The 20,357-nt window shown below is 35.4% G+C and overlaps 1 protein-coding gene across 4 annotated transcripts in view; it reads right to left on the reverse strand.

Annotated features, from left to right (window-relative positions):
- Positions 1–6,732: 6,732 nt before the first annotated feature.
- The window catches only part of GPR180 (G protein-coupled receptor 180), a 39,781-nt gene continuing 26,156 nt past the window's right edge, over positions 6,733–20,357 (reverse strand). Inside the window, exons 9-11 of one of the 4 annotated variants that reach the window (XR_009005923.1) lie at positions 19,636–19,959; positions 13,316–13,401; positions 6,733–6,786 (exon numbers count right to left, since the gene is read on the reverse strand). Coding sequence is in view for 3 of the 4 variants with exons in the window: in XM_057532972.1 (XP_057388955.1) it covers positions 19,801–19,959 (159 nt within the window). In the remaining variant the exon portion in view is untranslated. Of the gene's footprint in view, positions 6,787–13,315; positions 13,402–13,490; positions 19,960–20,357 lie in introns of those variants that run through there. The other 3 variants (XM_057532972.1, XM_057532971.1, XM_007196849.2) reach the window with 3 other exon arrangements.

Here is a 20,357-nt window from a genome sequence, read left to right on the forward strand (position 1 = left end):
TCCCTGGTGGTCCAGTGGTTAGGATTCTGTGCTTTCACTGCCGAGGGCAAAGGTTCAATCCCTGGTTGGGGAACTGAGATCCCACAAGCCGCGTTGTGTGGCCAAAATAAATAAATAAATAAGAAACTGCCAATAAATTTTCCAGAGTGGGTGTATCAGTTTACACTCCCAACAGCAATGTATATGAGTTTGAGCTGCCCCACAGTCTTACTATTTGGAAACAGCCTTATTAATTTCAGCCATTCTACTGGGTGTGAAGTGGTATTCGGCTTTGATTTGTATTTCTCTGATGATAATGATGTTGAACATATTTCCATGTGCTTATTAATCATTCATATATCTTTTTTGTGTTCAAGATTTTTGCCCATTTTTACAAATTAGGTTGTGTTTTTCTTATTTGATTATAGGGCTTCTTTAGTCTGGATAAAGTTCTTTTTTGGATATATGCATTGTGAATATTTTCTACCAGTCTGTGTCTTACCATTCATTTTTTCATGATATCTTTTGAAAAGCAAAAGTTTTGATTTTGATGAAGACACTCTCAACTTTCTCTAAGCTTCACAAAAAGCTTAGTGCTTTTTGTGTCTTAAGAAATTTTTGGCCAACCTGAAAGTCACAAAGTTTTCTTCTAGAAGTTTTGTAATTTTAGTTTTTATATCTTAGTCCTATTATTCCTCTCAAATTAATTTTTTGGGTGTGGTATGAGGTAGGGGGTTCAAGGTTCATTAGTTCATTATTATTTACATACATCTATCCAGTCATTTCAGTACCATCTGTTGCAAAGACTTTCCTTTCCTCATTTAATTGCCTTGACATGTTTGTTGTAAAGCATTTGATTATGTAAGTGTGGGTCAGTTCTGGACTCTATATTCTGTTCCACTGATCTGTCTATCTTTACACCAAAACCATATCATCTTGATTATTGTAACTTTATAGTAGGTCTTAAAATCAAGTCATGTGAATCCAATTTTGTTCTCATTTTTCAAGAATATTTTGATTACATCTTTAAAATTATATACTGTTTAATACTAATAAACATAATTTTTGAAAAAAGTCAGTTTTTTAAAATAAAACATTTCAAAATGGATCTTTTGGCCAACAAAACAATAGCCAACACAGTCCCTCTTTGCTGTGAGGGTCTTGACAAGTCTGTTTAAATAGATTAGCAGTCTTATATCTTATGTTGACATGTGTACATAAAATCATTCAAGGAGAGATTTCTGCACTCCCATGTTCACAGCAGCATTATTTACAATAGCCAAGACCGGAAACAACCTGAGTGTTCATCAATAGAGGAATGGAGATTTTATATATATATATACTTAGAGTATTCAGCCATAAAAAAGAAGGAAATCCTGCTATTTGTAAAAACATGGATGGACCTTGAGGGCATTATGCTAAGTGAAATAAGTCAGACAAAGACAAATACTGTATGATTTCGTTTATATGTGGAATCTAATACAACAACATGACAACAAAACCAAACTCATAGAAAAAGAGATCAGCTTTGTGGTTACCAGAGGCAGGGGGTGGGGAGAGGGGGAACTGGATATCAAGAGGTACAAACTTCCAGTTTTAAGATACGTAATTACTGAGGATGTAATGTACAACATGATGACCATTGTTAGCACCGCTATGTGCTATATTTGAAAATTGTTAAGAGAGTACCTCCTATGAGTTCCCATCACAAGGAAAAAATAATTTTTCTTTTCATTTTCTTTATTTCTTTTTTATTTTTTGTATCTATATGAGATGATGCATGTTAACTAAACTTACTATGGTACCGGTAATCATTTAACAGTATATGTAAGTCAAATTATTATGCTGTACACCTTAAACTCATACAGTGCTATATGTCAATTATACCTCAATAAACGTGGAAAAAAATCATTCAGGAATGTGTGTGAACAGAACAAACTTTGACTCAAATTTTAGAATTTCATTAAAAAATTTTTTTAAAGAAAAATTTGCGATGACAGAGCGACATGTAAATGTTACATACTATTCCTGAAGAAAGCATTTTACAGCTCTTACCAATGACATGCCTATTTCTGAGGCCATGCTTAATACTTTTTTTATGGAACGTATTTGCAAAGGAACGAAAAAATGCTTAAAAATTACAATTGTTAATAATGAGATGAGTAAATACACTACTTAAAACATAATAAAATAAAATAAAAGATTCTTATTTTCTTTAACACACCTCAAAAAAAGCATAATATTTAATAAAAATGAGCAATAATCTGGTTGATGAGAAAGATGCTATGCTACCAATAAAAATCAGCCTATCTGGCTGATTGACCTAGGAGATTCGAATGCCTTTCTTGCCCCTCCCCACAAGTACAGCACAACAGCATCAGTGAAGGACTCCTCCCAACAAACTCCCTTCTTACTCCTCTCCTGGCTGGGGCTATGAATGTTCTGGCAAGTCTGTGAAAGTATCTTCTGCAAACGTGAGAGACCCAGGATGTTCGTCTCCTATGCAGTATAAAATACTTCACTTGAAGTTTGTTTTAATCAAAAGAAGGGAGTATCGTGTAGCAGCTAATAAGCTTTAGAGCCTGACACACTCTCAGTTCTGTCACTTAACTGTGTAACATTGGGTAAATTACTTAACCTATTTGAACGCATTACTTGTCAAGACTGTTGAGAGGATTACATTATAGAAAGTACGTGGCCAATGCCTTGAACTCTGTAAGTGATAAGTCACCACTGCTGGTTTCTCTTTTAGATTTTCCCCAAAGCAGATGAAGCAAACACTTACAAAACAAATATGCCAAAATAAGCATATAATTTACAAATTCAGTGCATTTGAAATTACTTAAAAACCACAATCATCATATCCCTGAATACTGGGAATGTGTAACAGTGGAAAGTGCATATTAGACTGGGAGCCTGGGCCTAGATTCCAGTCTTGGCTCTGCCTCTATGTGACCATGTGATCTTGAGCAAATTATTTACACCCCCTCCCCCCTGCCCAGAGCCTCTAGATTCCTTATCTGCAAAATGAGGGGATTGTTTTAAGAGAATCTCCAAGACTCCTTTTCAAATCTGTGATTGTAAGATTTGACTAATTAATTTAATAGCCACTCTGCTCAAGAGTCAAACTAGTCAAATATTTACGATAAAATGTTTCAAATCCCCTCACTCCCCTCTAGCACTTAGGGAAGATGTCAAAGCTATGGCAAAGAGGGGGCCTGAGTCATTTAACTAATTAGAAAGCTTTTGCAGAAGAATGCTTACTAGTGATAAGACTTTACACTTAATATGGCAGAAACAAATGTCTCCAGTGTCACTTCGATTGGTAGGAAGACGTGGCCTCTGATCCTTCTCAGGTTGACCTCCAACAATAATACCTTTATCACTTGGACTAATACATCTCCTGACAAATTATCATTCAAATCCTTTCTTCACTAATCTCAGTTATAACTTCTACAAATTAGTTGTCCTCATGGTATAGAACATTTGAATATTGAAGTTTAAATCCTGGATGTATTGGAAAAGAAAGTCTCCTCATCTTTCTGTATTCTCATTTGAAGAAAAAAATGCCTGTATTTCGATTCTAAGATGCATCTATGTTTCAAATTTTAAGATCTTGAAATTGAACGCATCTAATAGTTGATGTGTTTGGAAAGCATTGTGTCATAATTTGGTTAGCAGCAATTTGTTTCTTAGTAAAATTAACGGTAAATCTTAAAAACAACGGAATCTTAGATTCAGTTACATACAGTAAAATCTCGCCAGCTGAATACAGGAATTTTTGTAAGGCACCAATGTAATAAATGGTCTTCAAAAAGTCTTGTCAATTGTCAACATAAACAATAGGGACCTACTGTATAGCACAGGGAACTATATTCAATATTGTGTGATAACCTGTAATGGAAAAGAATCTGAAAAACTGAATCACTTTGCTGTACACCTGAAGCTAACACAACATTGTAAATCAACTACACTTCAATTAAAAAAATTTTTTTTAAATTGTCAACAGGAGAATGGACTGAATGTTGTCTAAAGTTCTTAGTTTCTACTGTCTACAGAAGTCCTACATGAATGCAACGTCTTAGTATTAAATTGAATCCCTTCTGCAGAATGAGGAAATGTGCCAACACAAGCTAAGATAAAACCATACTGGCCACTATGATTTCCTCATTGGCCAAAGAAATCAGATGCTGAACTCTACAGATTCTTTTTATCAGTCTTCCCCAAACTGTATTTTATTCTCAGAGATAAGTTAATGTTAAAAAGTAAACATTCTGGGGTTTCCCTGGTGGCGCAGTGGTTAAGAATCTGCCTGCCAATGCAGGGGACAAGGGTTCGAGCCCTGGTCCGGGAAGATCCCACATGCTGCGGAGCAACTAAGCCCGTGCGCCACAGCTAATGAGCCTGCGTTCTAGAGCCCATGAGCCACCACTACTGAGCCCACATGCCACAACTACTGAAGCCCACACGCCTAGAGCCCGTGCTCCGCAACAAGAGAAGCCATCACAATGAGAAGCCCGTGCACAGGAATGAAGAGTAGTCCCCGCTCACCTCAACTAGAGAAAGCCTGCGTGCAGCAATGAAGACCCGATGCAGCCAAAAATAAATAAAATAAATAAATTTTTTTAAAAAGCAAACATTTCATAAACTTAAAATCAGTTATAATTTAAATCAATGTCTATAAAATAAACATGTATTTGTTTATAAAAATATAAGCAGCAAACAGTAAAACTTATGTATGCAAGTGCAATGTCCTCATCTTACAAGCCACCTTCCCAAGCCACAGACCTAATCTAATGAAAATTGTCGCAGTTGAAACATTTCTCCTATTCTTCTATGTACTGTTTAAAAAATAATTAAGACTAGAAATTAATCTTTTTAATTTTTCTTATTATAAAGGGTAATACATGCTCCTCGTAGAGAATTTGGAAAATGCAGAAAAGAATAAATTAAAAAATTTGAATTCCACCACCCTGAGATAATCATCACTAAGATTTGAATGCATTTTTTCAGTCTTTTGTATAGTGCTACATACATTAGTGTAAAGTTGGAATCAGAGGGTATTGGTATATATGCCACACATGTGTAAAGTCTATGTCAATTTTTTTCACTTATGCTTATTTTATCATGACCATTTTCATATTAGTAAATATTCTTCAAAAACATCTTGGTAAGGTGGATTGGAACGATTTGGAAAAACAAAACCTTGGATTCATACCTGACTTTAAACAGTGATTGTTGACTCTGTTTGCACATCGTCAATCACTTGCAGAAATTCTAAGAAAAATACAATGGCCAGGCCCCACCCTCAGAAAGTCTAAATGAATTAATTAGTCTGGGATGGCATCTAGACACATAAATTTTTTTCTCATGTAATTCTAATGCGTATCCCTGGATGAGAACTATTGTTTTACATCTAGATAAACTCCAAGTAAATTAAAAAATTGTGAAAAAAAAGAAACCATGGAATTAGTGAATAAAAATGTAACTGTATATATAATCTTAGGGTACTAAAGAACACTAAAGGCAGAAACATCAAAGGAAAATATTCATATATTTAGCTACGTGAAAACTTTACATTTCTGAATGCCAAAAAAATCACAAACAAAACGGAAAAGCAAATCACAAACTAGCAAAAATATTTCCAATATGCATTATAGGTAAAGCTCTTAGAAAGTATAAAGGAAAAGATGAAGAACTAAATAGAAAAGGTCAGGTATAGGTAAATCACCCAAGAAAAAAAAAGTCACTACATATATGGAGATAAAAAAGCATTTCCTCTTTAAATGAAAAAAAAGCTGATCTTCACTTCAGACTATATTCCTCCTTTCCTGACTCCTCGCCTGCCACTCATAACTCAGGGGCTATACAGTAGCATTTACATTTATACCCTGAAGCTTTACCTCATTAAAGAAAATCAAACTCTAAGCAAATATATTAAAACTAAAATACAAATACATAAAGAGGAGAGTCACACTGACACATAAAGGTCTCATAAAATCAGATGCAAAGGAACATAACACCGCTTTATTACTGAGTCCAGCTCTGCACAGGTTCAACTCGCAATCAAAGGAAGTCTTTTCAATCTGCTGCAGTGCCTTTACCCTTATTAGAATGCGTACTCATTAGTTTCTGATTGCTCCTCTACATAAAACATGCCATTTTTGTACCTCGGTTTCCACACCCCTTGTACAGTACTCATATTTTATCTCTAAAGATTGTAATAAATCACTTCAAATACAATAACCCATTTAAGAATGGATTTTATAGGCTGAAAGGCACACCTTTGGTGATGTGATCGCAATCATCAGATGCTCCGATTCTCCTCAAGCCTGTATTATACGGTGTGTACATAAATGATGCAGCAAGGATAGGAGAGGTGATTATAGGCGAATGAGTCAACTCAACCCAAAGTGTACTTCCTGGTTTCAGGGTGTATCCATAGGAACCCTTTGAAATGTTTTGTTTTATTAATTTGGCTCCTTTCTATTTTTCACTAGTGCCAACACTTTCAAGGTAATGCGGTTTAGACATGTCATAGCTGTTGAAAGTCATAGCGTGAGCTTGAGCTGACAGTGGTGTATTATCAAGAACTAGAAACAGCAAAATAACATTATGGTAAAGAGTATGAGAAATAAGAAGACAAAGGGCAGGAAATATTGCCTTACCGACTTAAAGCAGAGCCCTGGGGGAAAACATCTGGTTTGGAGCACAGTGATCCTTTCAGCACAGTGAAGGGGTCCTACTGGATAGAGCGAGAGAGATGGGTTCCTGGAAGCTGAAGAGCAGGCAGTGAAATGTTGCTCTCTGGAAAGGAATTTATATTTAAAAAGGTGAGAGATCTATGACCTTGAAATCTAGATAAGAGCCATAATTTGTGATTTTTGATATTGCTCTTAAAGCCTGACTTTACTACATTTAGAATGCTTTCCATCTAGAATTCTCAAATTAAGCTTATGAACCACTCTATATGCTTTTAGGAACAATCAAAGATAGAATTTACAGGGGCTTAAAAGGATTGTTAGTTGGGAAATAGTAAACTTTAATAACTATTGAATGTCATTTATTTCTACAGACCCTGATATCTTTACAAAAGGAACAAAAGAATATTATAGTTTACTAATTTGATAAGGAACTTTGGTCATAGAAATTGGTGTATCTAAGAAGAAACCACTTTCTACTTTAACACCCCCCCTCCCCTCCAAAAAATCTTTTACAAACACTCTAACTTCTGGATAAGTCTTAAAAGCTAATCTTCTGAAAGATCTATGAGGCTCACAGGCTAGGCAAGAGATTTTAAAGTTTATTTTGTGTGGGTGTATGTTGGAATGTAGTCACGTGTGAATTAGATAGAATCTTGAATATATTCCAATCACACCTACTTTCTGTTCTAACCACATATGTACAATTATTTAAAACAAACACTTTCATCTCATGGACATTTAAATATCATCTCTATGAATGAATAGATTAGGAAGAGCCTCAGGTTCGCTGAAAGTTTTGCACACAACCTTCAGGTCTATAAAAAAAGAACATTGCACTGAGTAGGCACAAGCACCATACACAATCTTTACAACAATCCTATGAGTTAGTAATATTAGAACCCATCTCTCACTTTTGGACACTCCTTACTCTATTCAGTAAGACCCCTTCTCCATGCTAAAGGAATCACTGTTTGCTCCAAAACCAGATTACACATGAGAAAATGACTGAAAAATGGCAGAGCCAGGATTTGAAATCAGTCTGTCTTGTCAAAAAGTCCCTGTTCCTTCTAGTAGGTAATACTACCTTCTAAATATGAAAGATTTTGGCACCTTTTACAACTAACCAGCTATACTCTAAAGCATCTAGTGGCAAAAACCCTGAAATATAAGTGATGCATAAAGCAAAAATTCAAAATAATACAAATGATTTTAAATGCACTTTTCAGAACAAACACACGACTCTTGTCTTTCAAAGACATTTACAATTGCCAGGACATGGAAGCAACCTAAGTGTCCATCGACAGATGAATGGATAAAGGAGACGTGGCACATAGATACAATGGAATATTACTCAGCCATAAAAGGAAACAAAATTGAGTTATTTGTAGTGAGGTGGATGGACCTAGAGACTGTCATACAGAGTGAAGTAAGTCAGAAAGAGAAGAACAAATAACTTATGCTAACACATATATATGGAATCTAAAAAAAAAAAAATGGTTCTGAAGAACCTAGGGGCAGGACAGGAATAAAGGCACAAACTTAGAGAATGGACTTGAGGACATGGGGATGGGGAAGGGTAAGCTGGGACGAAGTGAGAGAGTGGCATGGACATATATACACTACCAAATGTAAAATAGATAGCTAGTGGGAAGCAGTCACATAGCACAGGGAGATCAGCTCAGTGTTTTGTGTCCACCTAGAGGGGTGGGATAGGGAGGGTGGGAGGGAGACGCAAGAGGGAGGAGATATGGGGACATATGTATATGTATAGCTGATTCACTTTGTTATACAGCAGAAACTAACACTCCATTGTAAAGCAATTATACTCCAATAAAGATGTTAAAAAAAATTTAAAAAGACATTCTCAAAGAATGAGAGAACCTGAATGTTTTCATTCTCTAAAGTGCTAAAGTTTATACCCTATTAACTATCCCAGTTTTTAAAAATCTCATCAGTTTGGGATGGTAAAACTTTTGAAAATGTATTGTTCTTCATCAGGAAATCTGATAATACTACTCACTACTTAATAAAACAATAGAGAAAAATCCTATCATCATATTCTTGGATGCTGAAAGGCATTAGACAACATCCAACATCCATTTTTTAAAAATTATTTTATAAAAAAAATTATTTTATTCCCTAAATTATGACACAAAATTGATTTTTTTAGTGTGCAGCTTTTTGACTTTCAACACACGCATAGATTGATGTAGCCACCACAGTCAAGATACAGAAAAGTTCCAACACCTCCAAAAAACTCCTTGGTGTTACCCCTTCATAGTCTTACCCTTCTCCCACCTGTAATTTTTGGCAACCACTGATCTTTTCTCCATGACTATAGTTTTTGTTTATTTGAAAATGCCATCTAACTGGAATCATAGAGTATATAACCTTTTAAGACTGGCTTTTTTATTCAGCATAATGCCTTTGAGACTCACCCAAGTTGTGTGAATTAAGTTTGTTTCTTTTTATTACTGACACTATTCTTTTGCACGGATATATCATACTTTATAAATTCAGGACATGTGGGTTGTTTCCAGTTTTTTGATTGTGAATAGAGCTGCTATAAACATTTGTGTACAGATTTTTGTGTGAACATAAGTTTTCACTTCTCTAGGGTTATTACCCAGAGGTAGGATTGCTGTGTCATATGGTAATTTATTTAACATTATAAGCAACTGCAAAACAGTTTTTCTAGAATGGCTGTGCCATTTTGCATTCCCACCAGCAATGTAGGAGAGTTCCAGATGCTCCACACCCCTGGCAGGACTTGGTATTTTCGGTATTTTTATTTTAGCGTTCTAATAGGGGGCATCTCACCATGATTTTAATTAACACTTCCCTAATGGCTAATTATGTTGAACATCTTTTCACGTGCTAATTTGTCATCTATATATATTCTTGCGCAATCTTAGCTCCCCAACCATCAGACCCGGGCCCTCTGCAGTGAAAGTGCTGAGTCCTAACCACTGGACCACCAGGGAATTCCCTGGTCCATTTTTTAATTGGGTTGTCTTCACACTGTAGGGTTTTAAGAGCTCTTTACACATATTTTAATATAGAGCACTTTATTGCATAAGTGACTTAAAATATTTTCTCCCAGACTGTAACTTATCTATTCATTCTCTTAACTGTGTCTTTTGCAGAGCAAAAGTTTTCAATTCTAATGAAGTCAAATTTATCAATATTTTCTTTTGTAGATTGTGCTTTTGGTATGTCAGAACTCTTTGACTAACTTTCAGTCACAAAGATTTCATCCTATGTATTCTATAAAAGTTTTTACAGTTTTATAGTTTTACATTTAAATCAATGATTCATTCTGAGTTCATTTTTGTATAAGGTGTGGGGTTTATGTTGAGGTTCATTTATTTTGCATATGGATGTCCGATAGTTCCAACACTGTTTGTTGGAAAGACATTCATTTCTCCACTGAATTGCCTTTGCATCTTTCTCTCTTTCCTCTTATATTTCTCTGGAAGGGATTGTGTAGAATTTGGTATTATTTCTTCTTTAAATGCATGGTAGAATTCACTAGTAAAACCATCTGGGCCTTGAGATTTCTATTTTAGAAGGCTTTTAAACCTTTTAAACAAGAATTCCTTAGTCATTATAGGACAATTTTGGATATTTAGTTCATCTTGAGTAGGTTTTGGTGGTTTGTGGTATTGGAAGAGGTAATCCATCATGAGCCCTATGAATCCCTGCATATACCTTTGCTGGGTATGTCAAGAATACAAGGCTCCAAACATTCTCTGTCTGGGTCTTTCTCAGGATTGTGTTTGCAGTGAGCAAGGTGAGGTAACTTCTCCCTCTCAACACAAAGCCAGTTACAAAAGAGAGAAATTCCCCAAGTTCAGAGTTCCTTGGGGGCTACACAAATCCACTGTATGTGTAACATCCATCTAGTCTTACCAGTATTGCCCCCATGGACTTAGAGGTATGTGTAACCAATGCAAAACAGCCTGAAGTTCATGATGCTTACTGAGTTCTGAGTAATAAAGTCCTTTGTCTCTGACCTAGGAGTCTCATGTGTTCTGCAGCCTCCACAAAGCAGTAACAGGTTAACTAGTTAGGTAGTAAGTAGGGTAAAATCTCAGACCCTTCATAGTTCTTTACGTATGGTTTTCAGGAAATGATTATTTAAACTAAATTGTCATATATATATTTTTAAATTTATTTATTATTTATTATTTATTTTTGGCTGTGTTGGGTCTTCGTTTCTGTGCGAGGGCTTTCTCTAGTTGCAGCAAGCGGGGGCCACTCTTCATCGCGATGCACAGGCCTCTCACTGTCACGGCCTCTCTTGTTGCGGAGCACAGGCTCCAGATGCGCAGGCTCAGTAGTTGTGGCTCATGGGCCTAGTTGCTCCGCGGCATGTGGGATCTTCCCAGACCAGGGCTCGAACCCGTGTCCCCTGCATTGGCAGGCAGATTCTCAACCACTGCGCCACCCAGGAAGCCCACTAAATTGTCATATTAATGTTAGCAGAGGTTTTGTTTTTGGTTTTGTTTTGCAGTATTTCCTTGTTAGTCTGTAAACGTCTGCTGAGTCTGATATCTCCTCTTTTTTTCCTGATAACAGTAATTTGTGTCTCCTCTTAGTTTCTTTGTCAATTTTATTAGCAGTTTATCAATTTTACTGATTTTTTTCAAAGAAGCAGTTTTGGTTTTATTGATTTTCTTCATGGTTTTTCGGTGATCAAGTTCATTGATATCTGTTCTTATATTATTTCCTTCCTTCTGATAGCTTTGGGGTTATTTTTCACTTCTTTATTTTCTTCAGTTGGAAGCTGAGATTATTAATTTGAGACTTTTCTTCTTTTCTATACAAGCATTATTTTTTAAGTTTTCTTTATGTCTTTTCATGCTTGATAGCTCATTTCTTTCTTTTTTTAATTTTTATTTAATTTTATTTATTTTATTATTTATTTTGGTTGCACTGGGTCTTAGTTGCGGCAGGTGGGCTCCTTAGTCGCGGCTCACAGGCTCCTTAGTTGTGGCTTGCCGGCTCCTTAGTTGTGGCATATGTGCTCCTTAGTTGTGGCATGTGAACTCTTAGTCGTGGCATGCATGTGGGATCTAGTTCTCTGACCAGGAATTGAACCCGCGTCCCCTGCAATGGAAGGCGGATTCTTAACCACTGCGCCACCAGGGAAGTCCCTATACAAGCATTTGGTGCTATAAACTTCCTTCTAAGAAATACTTTTGCTTCCTTCCACAAATTTTCATATGCTGTATTTTCATTTTCTGTCAATTCAAAATATATTTGGTAAGCCATGGTTCATTTAAAAAGTGTTTGGTTTTCAAGTGTTTGTAGATTTCCCAGTTATCTTTCTGCTCCTGATTATGATCAGAGAGCATATTTTGTATAAATTCAATTCTTTTAGATTTGTTATGGTTTATGACCCAAGATATAGTCTATCTTAATGAATGGTCCATGTGCACCTGAAAAGAATGTATATTTTTCTGCTGTTGGGTTGAGTGATCTGTAAATATCAACTAGATCTCGTTGATTGGTGGCGGTGTTCAATTCTGTATTCTAGCTGATTTTTTACTAGTTCTGTTGATCACTAAGACAAGAGTTCTCAGGTCTCCAACTACAATTATGAGTTTGTCTATTTCTCCCTTCAGTTCCGTCAGTTTTTGATGTATGTATTTTGAAGATCTATTGTTTGATGTACACATTTAGGATTGCAATGTCGTCTTAGTGAATTGTCCCTTTTATCTTTTAATCCTTTCTTTATCCATGGTAATCTTCATTACTCTGAAGTCTACTTTGATCTTAATATAGTCATTCCAGCTTTTAGTTGATTATTGTCTGCATGTGTGTATCTTTCCCATTATTTTATTTCAACTTACTTATATCATTATATTTGAAGTGAGCTTCTTATAGATAGCATATAGTTGGGACATTCAAAAAAATCTATTCTGACAATCTCTGTCTTTTAACTGGTGATTTAGAACACTTACAGTTAATGTAATTATTGATGTGTTTGGATATAGGTCTATCATTTTATTGTTTTCTGCTTTTCTATTTTTCTCTGATTCTAATTCCTTCATTTCCCCTTTCTTCTTTTTCTTTTTTTTTTGAACATTTCTTATTATTCCCTTTTAATTTTCCTATTGCATTTTTGAAAAAAAATGTATAGTTTGTTTTTTTCTTAGTTCTTATTCTAGGGATTACAGTATAAATATTTAACTTTTCAAAGTCTACTTGGAACCACCTCATGTGGAATGTAGAACTCTTACCACCATGTTACCAAAACTAATTAACCTTGTTCTGGAGATACTAGCAATAAGGAGTAAAAATGAGAGGTAAAAAAGGGAAGAAGAGAATTTAAATGATCGTTATTTGCAGATGACATGATTGTTTATCTAGAAAGTACAAAAGAACCAACTAGAAAGTTATTACAACTGTTAGGGGATTTCAGTTGGGTGATTGAAAGCAAAATTAAAATACAGAAACCAACAGTCTTCACATGTAAAACAATAGCCATATACAACATATAATGAAAGAAAACATTAAAATATCTAGGCATTATCAAGAAATGTATAAGTTCTATATAAAGAAGTCTTTAAAAAGCGATTGACAAACACACACTCATATTAAAAAAATAGAAAGGTATTTCATACCAGTTTCATGAATCACTATGGAAGCAACCACAGTTCAGACAGTTGATGACATGCTTGGCTAAGGAGCCAAAAGGAGAAGCTACCATCTGTGAAATTAACATCCAACATGTTAAGGAAGTCAAATCCCTAAGTTGATATGGAAATCTAATACATCCCACTAAAAACAGTAAACAGGATTTGTTTTTCTTTTGGAAAAAAAAATCAGAAAAAAAGGGATTCTAAAGCTCATACGAAAAAATTGGCAAGAATAATAAAAAAATTATGAAAAAGGAGAGTATTAACAGGAAATTATCCCTATCAGACAGTAAGGCATATTTTAAAACTACAATAATTAAAACAGTGTGGTATTAGACCATGAATCAACAGTTTATTGAAAAGGCTTAAAAGTTCCCAAATAGATTAGCTACAAATCAATAAATAAAAGGTGGATTATACAATATATGATGTTGCAATAAGGGGGCAACCATCTCAAAAAAATTAAGTTGTATCCCTAGTTCACATTTTACAGCAAAGTTAATTCCAGGTGGATCAAAACTTTAAACACATTTTAAAAAAAAGACTGTTAGAAGAAAATATGAGGGGTTTAAACATAATCTCCAAGAGGTAAGGCTTTTCTATCTATGACACAGGTAAAACACAGTGGCCATTAAAAAAAAACAACAACTTTAAATTCTACCTGTATTTTAAAAATCTATAAGCTCAACTGAGCTTCAGTGTGCAGAGTCTTTGTTGGGGTTTCACTACATGGGCATGATAGAGTCTCTCACTGACCACAGGGTTGAACTTAATCCCCATCCCCTTTTCCCTCTCCAGAGGTCAGGCTGATATCACTGTGACTCAAAGCCCCAACCCTCTAATCACATGTTTGGTCTTTCTGGTGTGGTCAGCTTTCATACTGAGTCATCTCATTAGCATAAACTATCAGTTTCCACCATGAATAACAAAGACACTTCTAGCACTCTGGAAATTCCAATGATTTAGATCCTAGAAAGTGGGATGGGGCGGGGTGGGGAGCAGGACAGTCTGGGAGTAGGGGAAGAGGGCCAGGCAAATTTTTTATTCCAAGAGTTAAGAGGCTACCTGTTATAGCAAAAGGCTGGAAACTAAGTCTAGTAACAGAAGACTGATTTAAAAAATTAAGATTCATTCATATAATGGAATTCTAAGCAATCGATGAAAAGATGGGGCAACTAACTCAGTAGGGAGGGATACAAAATAAACTGCTGAATGTGCAAAACAACCTGTATGGGGTGCTCCAATCTGTGTTTCACATATGTTTATATATACATGGGGCCATCTCTAGAAAAATATACAAGAAACTGGTAACAGAGGTTGAATCCAGGGGAGGGAAATAAGTGGCTGCAAGGACTTACTTTGTTACCCTTTTCAACCTTCTAATTTTTGTACAATCAATGTACATATATTACCAATTTAACAAGAATAAAACATTAACAATGTATTTGAACATTTCTGTGAGGGTTCTGAACATAATTTATAATTTAATCTTTGAATACTAAGAGCTATTGTCATGAGCTACATTGAACAATGAAGCTCTAAGTGTCTATCGAGGCACACAGGGCTGTTTTCACCCACACTAAATGACTCCAGGATGCTGTGATTTGAGTGTTAGGGTCATTTTTAGTTTTTCTTTCTCCCAGCTGCTTCTGACTACTGTCAACATTCCGTCCTCTAGCTAACTTAAACGTCTTTTAAATTGGTGCTTTTAGTGCGGTAGGCTAAAATGCCAGTCACATGGTCCCAATACAGCCTATTTAAAACAGAGGGAAACTGGCTCTTTGACAACTTGAGGAATCCTCTTAAAATTGATGAGTTTTAGAGGTTAGACTTTATTTAACAACTACTTGACCACTCAAGATTTTTACACATTCTCAGTTCCATATAAATTAATAAAGAACAGCAAGGCATTATTGAAGTCACTATATAGGAGGTATTGCTAAATACATGTCTGAAACTTTTTCAGAATTGCTTTTATCCATTCATTCAAAAGTATTTTTGAGCATCTAGTGTGCACCAGAGAATGTTCTAGGTGCTAGGGATACAGCAATGAACAATACAGACAATGGCCAAACTCCCTCAGAATTTATATTCTAGTTGGGGAGAGAGGCAACAGGCAAAGATTAAGCGGTACTATAAAGAGAAAAGAAAACACTAATAGAGTGATTAGGATGGGGAGCAGCATTAGATAGGATGGTGTATCTGTCGGGTCTGTTCAGAAAGGGAAAACCACTAGGATATCTCTCTCACACACACACACACACTCAATTTTAAATATATAAAATAAGGGATTTATTATAGGGATTCTAGGGGGCTATTCCTTCTGTGTCTGGCAAGTGAGAGGGAAGATGAATGTGAAGCGGGGAAAGCAAAGACGCACTGGGACCTGCCAGGATGAGCAAAACCTATGGGAACTGAGTGGAAATCATGAGAATGGACTGGACGTCTCCAACCTCGAGAATGGGGTTGTCCTGCACAACCCAGCACCCTTTGTCATAGAGTAATACACACATCTGGCCCAGGAGTCAGAGAAGCTGAAGGAGGTGACCCAGTAGGAGCTGGTGTTCTGTGGACCTGGCTGCTGGCCCACAGACCAAGAAGGTGAACCAGCAGATAAGCAATAACCTGGGTGAGCAGCAACAGTGCGTGCCTTGCTTGGACCTTTCAATTTTAAAAAGAATCTGGATCTGGCTACTTTACTTCAGCCCACTAAATCTTACTCCAAACATCTCTTTGACCCATGCTATTCTGGAATTATGCAGAGGTAATTCTGAGAAACATATCTCCAGCTTAGCTACATTGGTCTCATATAAATCCACCACAAATGGTCAGAGGTCTCTGAAAGATATCTGAGCTGACAACTTGAAGGATGAGGATTCAACCGTGCAACCACATCGAGATTTGGAAGAGAACATTCCGGGCAGAAGAAATAGCTAGTGCAAAGGCTCTGAGGCAGTGATATAAATGAGGTATTTTTGGATGATGAGACTGGGGCATAGTGAGAGGGAGAGTGGTATGAAATGAGATCAGAGATAAAGGGAGGGACCAGATCACGTGGGGCCTTGTAGAACATGGTAACGAGCATGAGTCACTTTTTTCTAAGTGCAACGAGAAGCAAATGGAGAGTTTTTAATAAGACAGCAGTAGTTTGATCTGATTTACATTTCTAAATTATTTTAAAATAATTTCAAATATAAAAGGCATCAGGTTAGCACAAAGAACTCCATCATCCAGGTGATTTCCCTTTGCTTTGTGGAGACTGGGCTGTAGCGGGCAGGACCACCCCTTCCACAACTCCAAGCTTCTTGCTCTTCTATGTAACTGTCACTCCTAGAGCACAATGTGCATGATGCCCTTGGAGTTGTGCAGAGAAGGCACCCAAGTGTGGAAGCAGCAATATTACAGAACTACTGCACAAGTTCAGTTTTCAGATCTCATTGGAAAACCAATCTCATTATTTTAGTCTCAATTCATAAATACATGTTGGAACAAAAATTGGTATTACCTCTTCAGATCTAGTCTCAAATTTATTGGCTATATCAAATCACTTCTCAAAAACAAAGAACCTTAAAGATTTGACACCACTGAAGCTATTTAAAGTGAACGTGTCATAAATAATTCTAGATTTCCAAAGAATTTCCAGAGAATATGCATAGCCGCCTAAAGGAAACATGTTGAAGGGGCCAATGTTTATGCTGATGTATAGATTCTAGTCTCCTTATGTTAGAATTGGCCTTAGACTTGTATATCTCCCATTTTCATCAGAAGTGGCTTATTTTACTTGAGATCATTAAAATTTTTCTTAAAGCAAGCTCTTCTGCCTGGATTATCTCTCCCTGCTAGCAATACTGTCTGGCTGAAAGCCAGGTGTTCAAATATTGAGGGTACACAGATAGTCAAGCTCATTTCTGATTTTCAGCACAATTCCAGGTTTAATGTTAAAAATCAACAGCTAAAATTAACTATGGATAGCCATTCATTCTCACTAAAATTTAACCCATCATCTAATAGGTACTAATTAAATCATGAGGGTAAAGTAGAAAAGTGAAGGAAAGTCAGGTGACTATGGGGAATCATTTATCCTCTCTCTTATACTCAGTTAAAGGGGAGTGTGGGTACAGCACTAGAGCTTAGGGATGAGTGTGAAGGGCCTGATGCACAGTAAGCACTCAATTAAATAGGGGCTAATATTATTATACATGTCAATAAAAATAAACACCACTATATATATACCTTCCTAAAAGAAGAAACAAGATGCTTCTGGAAAAAAAAAAAAAGCTCTCGAGAGACCACTCATCTTCTTTAAGAAAAAAATGTAAAAATATCAATAGATTTTTAAAAAAGCATTATCTGACAAAGAAAAGTAGAAAACTTTTGATCTTTAATTAGCGTTTGCAGTATACACTTATCTTTCTGTAATCTGTGGTGACAAATCTCCATGTAAACATTCAGAGAGAGAAAAAGAGGGGACACTGTGTCATGACTTACAAACTATGAATTCTGAGCTCGGATTACTAACCTTTATTCACAACTGCCTTATATATTTATTAACTGTTTTTCTTCATTTAACAATGGCTCTTGAATAACAAAGTAAATTATCAGCAAGTTCAACCATAACTTAAAAAATAGAGTAAAAAAAAACCTGTTCAAGCCTCATAAATGCAAGCACAGTAATATATTTCATATATGTTGATTACAGTTTCCATGTTCTTTGTGTAAATAACACAAAGATTATTCTCTTCCCACTGTTGCAAGTTCACAAAATTTATGAAAAGGCTTCACTCTTTTTTTCCCCAGCTCAATTAACCGTACTTCAGTTGAACACAACAGATAATAACTGGGGTTATTAGTGAGATGTGGTAAAAGAAAAGGTCATGACCACTCAGAAGAACACGTAAACCTAAGATATACCTCAGATTTTCTAGTCTCAATCTGTAGCTCTCATTTATGAAATAATTTACAAAGAACTGTTGATGATTCAATGAGCAGGCTGAACTCTGTCGTTCTGCCATTTTGCTAGTCATGAACACATGTATTTTCCCTTTAAAATGAAGCAGAATACTATTCATTTCCAATGAGACTAGATGTAAGGGAAAAACAAAGACAAAATCATAGATATTTTTAAGTTGTGCTATGTTGCTTCACCTATTTAATTTTAAAAAGGTTAATTACCAGATCAGCGCACCATCTCTTGCTTAAAAACATAATACCTTTGCAAGTAGATAAAAAAAAAATCTTTAAAATAAGCCAGAGGTAAAAATGTAAAGGCCTGAATGACTTGAAAAACAGAAACAGAATAATTTCTGATCAGTGACTATTCATGGGCATAGTCATTTTATACAGCAAGTAGCAACAACAATTTAGCAGTTTTTTAAACAGGCACTTGATAAGAGTGTATACTCAATACTGGGGCATCATACGCAAAAATATGGCTTTATTACAAAGGATTCAAGATGGCAACTACTTAGAATCCAGTGCCAACACGGATTATAACAAATCCAGTGAGTATTTTGTTTTTCAATTATTCATAGAAAATTTAATCCTGATTAAGTATCCTTGGGCAGGAATTCATGGGTAGTTGATGACTGAAACCAGTATTTATGTGAAACGCTTCTGTTAATTTAATCTGAGTATACAGCTTAATTATGATTGGGGATTCAGTGTAAGAGAAATGAATTATATCAGGATTAAAATTTTAGTAGCATATCACACAGTACTTTCTCCTTCTTTCTTTTTAAACATGTAAACCTGCTTGTCCCTTCACCTAAGTGCTCAGATTTTAAAACCCTTTGTAAAACCAATGCAATGTATCTAAGTTTTTCATAAACTATCTGTCAAAAACGCTTTGCTAATCAAGCTAAAACCTAACTAGAGCTAAAAGTAATAGAAGAAAAGGGAGAATAACCCCACCCACAAATAAACAAAAGCTTATTCACTTAACTATGAGTATATTTTATATTGATTTTCTGAAGTAACATTTTCAATTTCTTTAAACTCCAATACGAAATGCACTTTCCTTAAAGCATAATAAGAAGCAGTTTTTAACCAGTGTATTACACTGATTTCATAACTGGACTTGGTTTAGACATGTATAAGCAAGTAATCATTTAACTGATTACTTTTTATAAGACTATCAAACCTGAGTTAACTATTGATATAAGAGGAGGCATTATAAATGGTGAATCTCTTACCAAAATATCATATAATTCTTTTCATCTTTATTTCCATATGGAAATTGCATAAATCACCTTATAACAACACTCTTTCTTGAAAGTTTATTAAGTATATTTCAAAACATTTATTACCTTTTTTTCAGTTTGGTACTGCTTAAATGCAGTTGTATAAATAACATGCTCTGCCTTCTCTGTTCAATTTTTCATACCGAAAGTATGAAAAAAAAAGTCACTGTATTTGGATCCTTATTGCACTCTGGTAAATAAATTTACTTTTCCTCTAAAGAAAATCAAGTATCAGAAGTGAGGCCGACTTTTGTGTCCAGATGATATGGTCAGTGGCAGTGTTACTGAGGAAAGTGAAGAAACTTCCCAGTATAGACTGTGGGATAGAAAGAGTCTGTAGAGAATCACCATGGAAACAGACTGGCAAAGGATAACGCCTACTGTAATGACCTGAAAAGAATAAGAAAGGGAATGCTTTACTGCATGCAAAAACAGAAATTATATTTAATTTATCATGGACCTATAAATACTTTATACATATATAAACTTATATATACTTTATATAAATATATATAAATAACAAACTGTATCCGTCCCATCTTTACTATGGGTACATTTTGTAAAAGAAATTTTCAATAGGAAAATGAGACTAATGTTCAACTATAATTGTTCAAAAGTAAAATTCCTTTGACAGTTAGTTTATAGATGTCAAAATAAGATACAAAAGAATAATTTTCTAAACCATTTTCTCCTCAGGGTGCATGCACTAAAGAAAGTAATACGAAAAATCAGACTCCTGGCTAATCTAGTAATAGGAACAAAGCATGCCCCTACCTGAATCCTGAAGA

Source organism: Balaenoptera acutorostrata, chromosome 18 (assembly GCF_949987535.1).
Source record: "Balaenoptera acutorostrata chromosome 18, mBalAcu1.1, whole genome shotgun sequence".
NCBI classification, from domain to species: Eukaryota; Metazoa; Chordata; class Mammalia; order Artiodactyla; family Balaenopteridae; genus Balaenoptera; species Balaenoptera acutorostrata.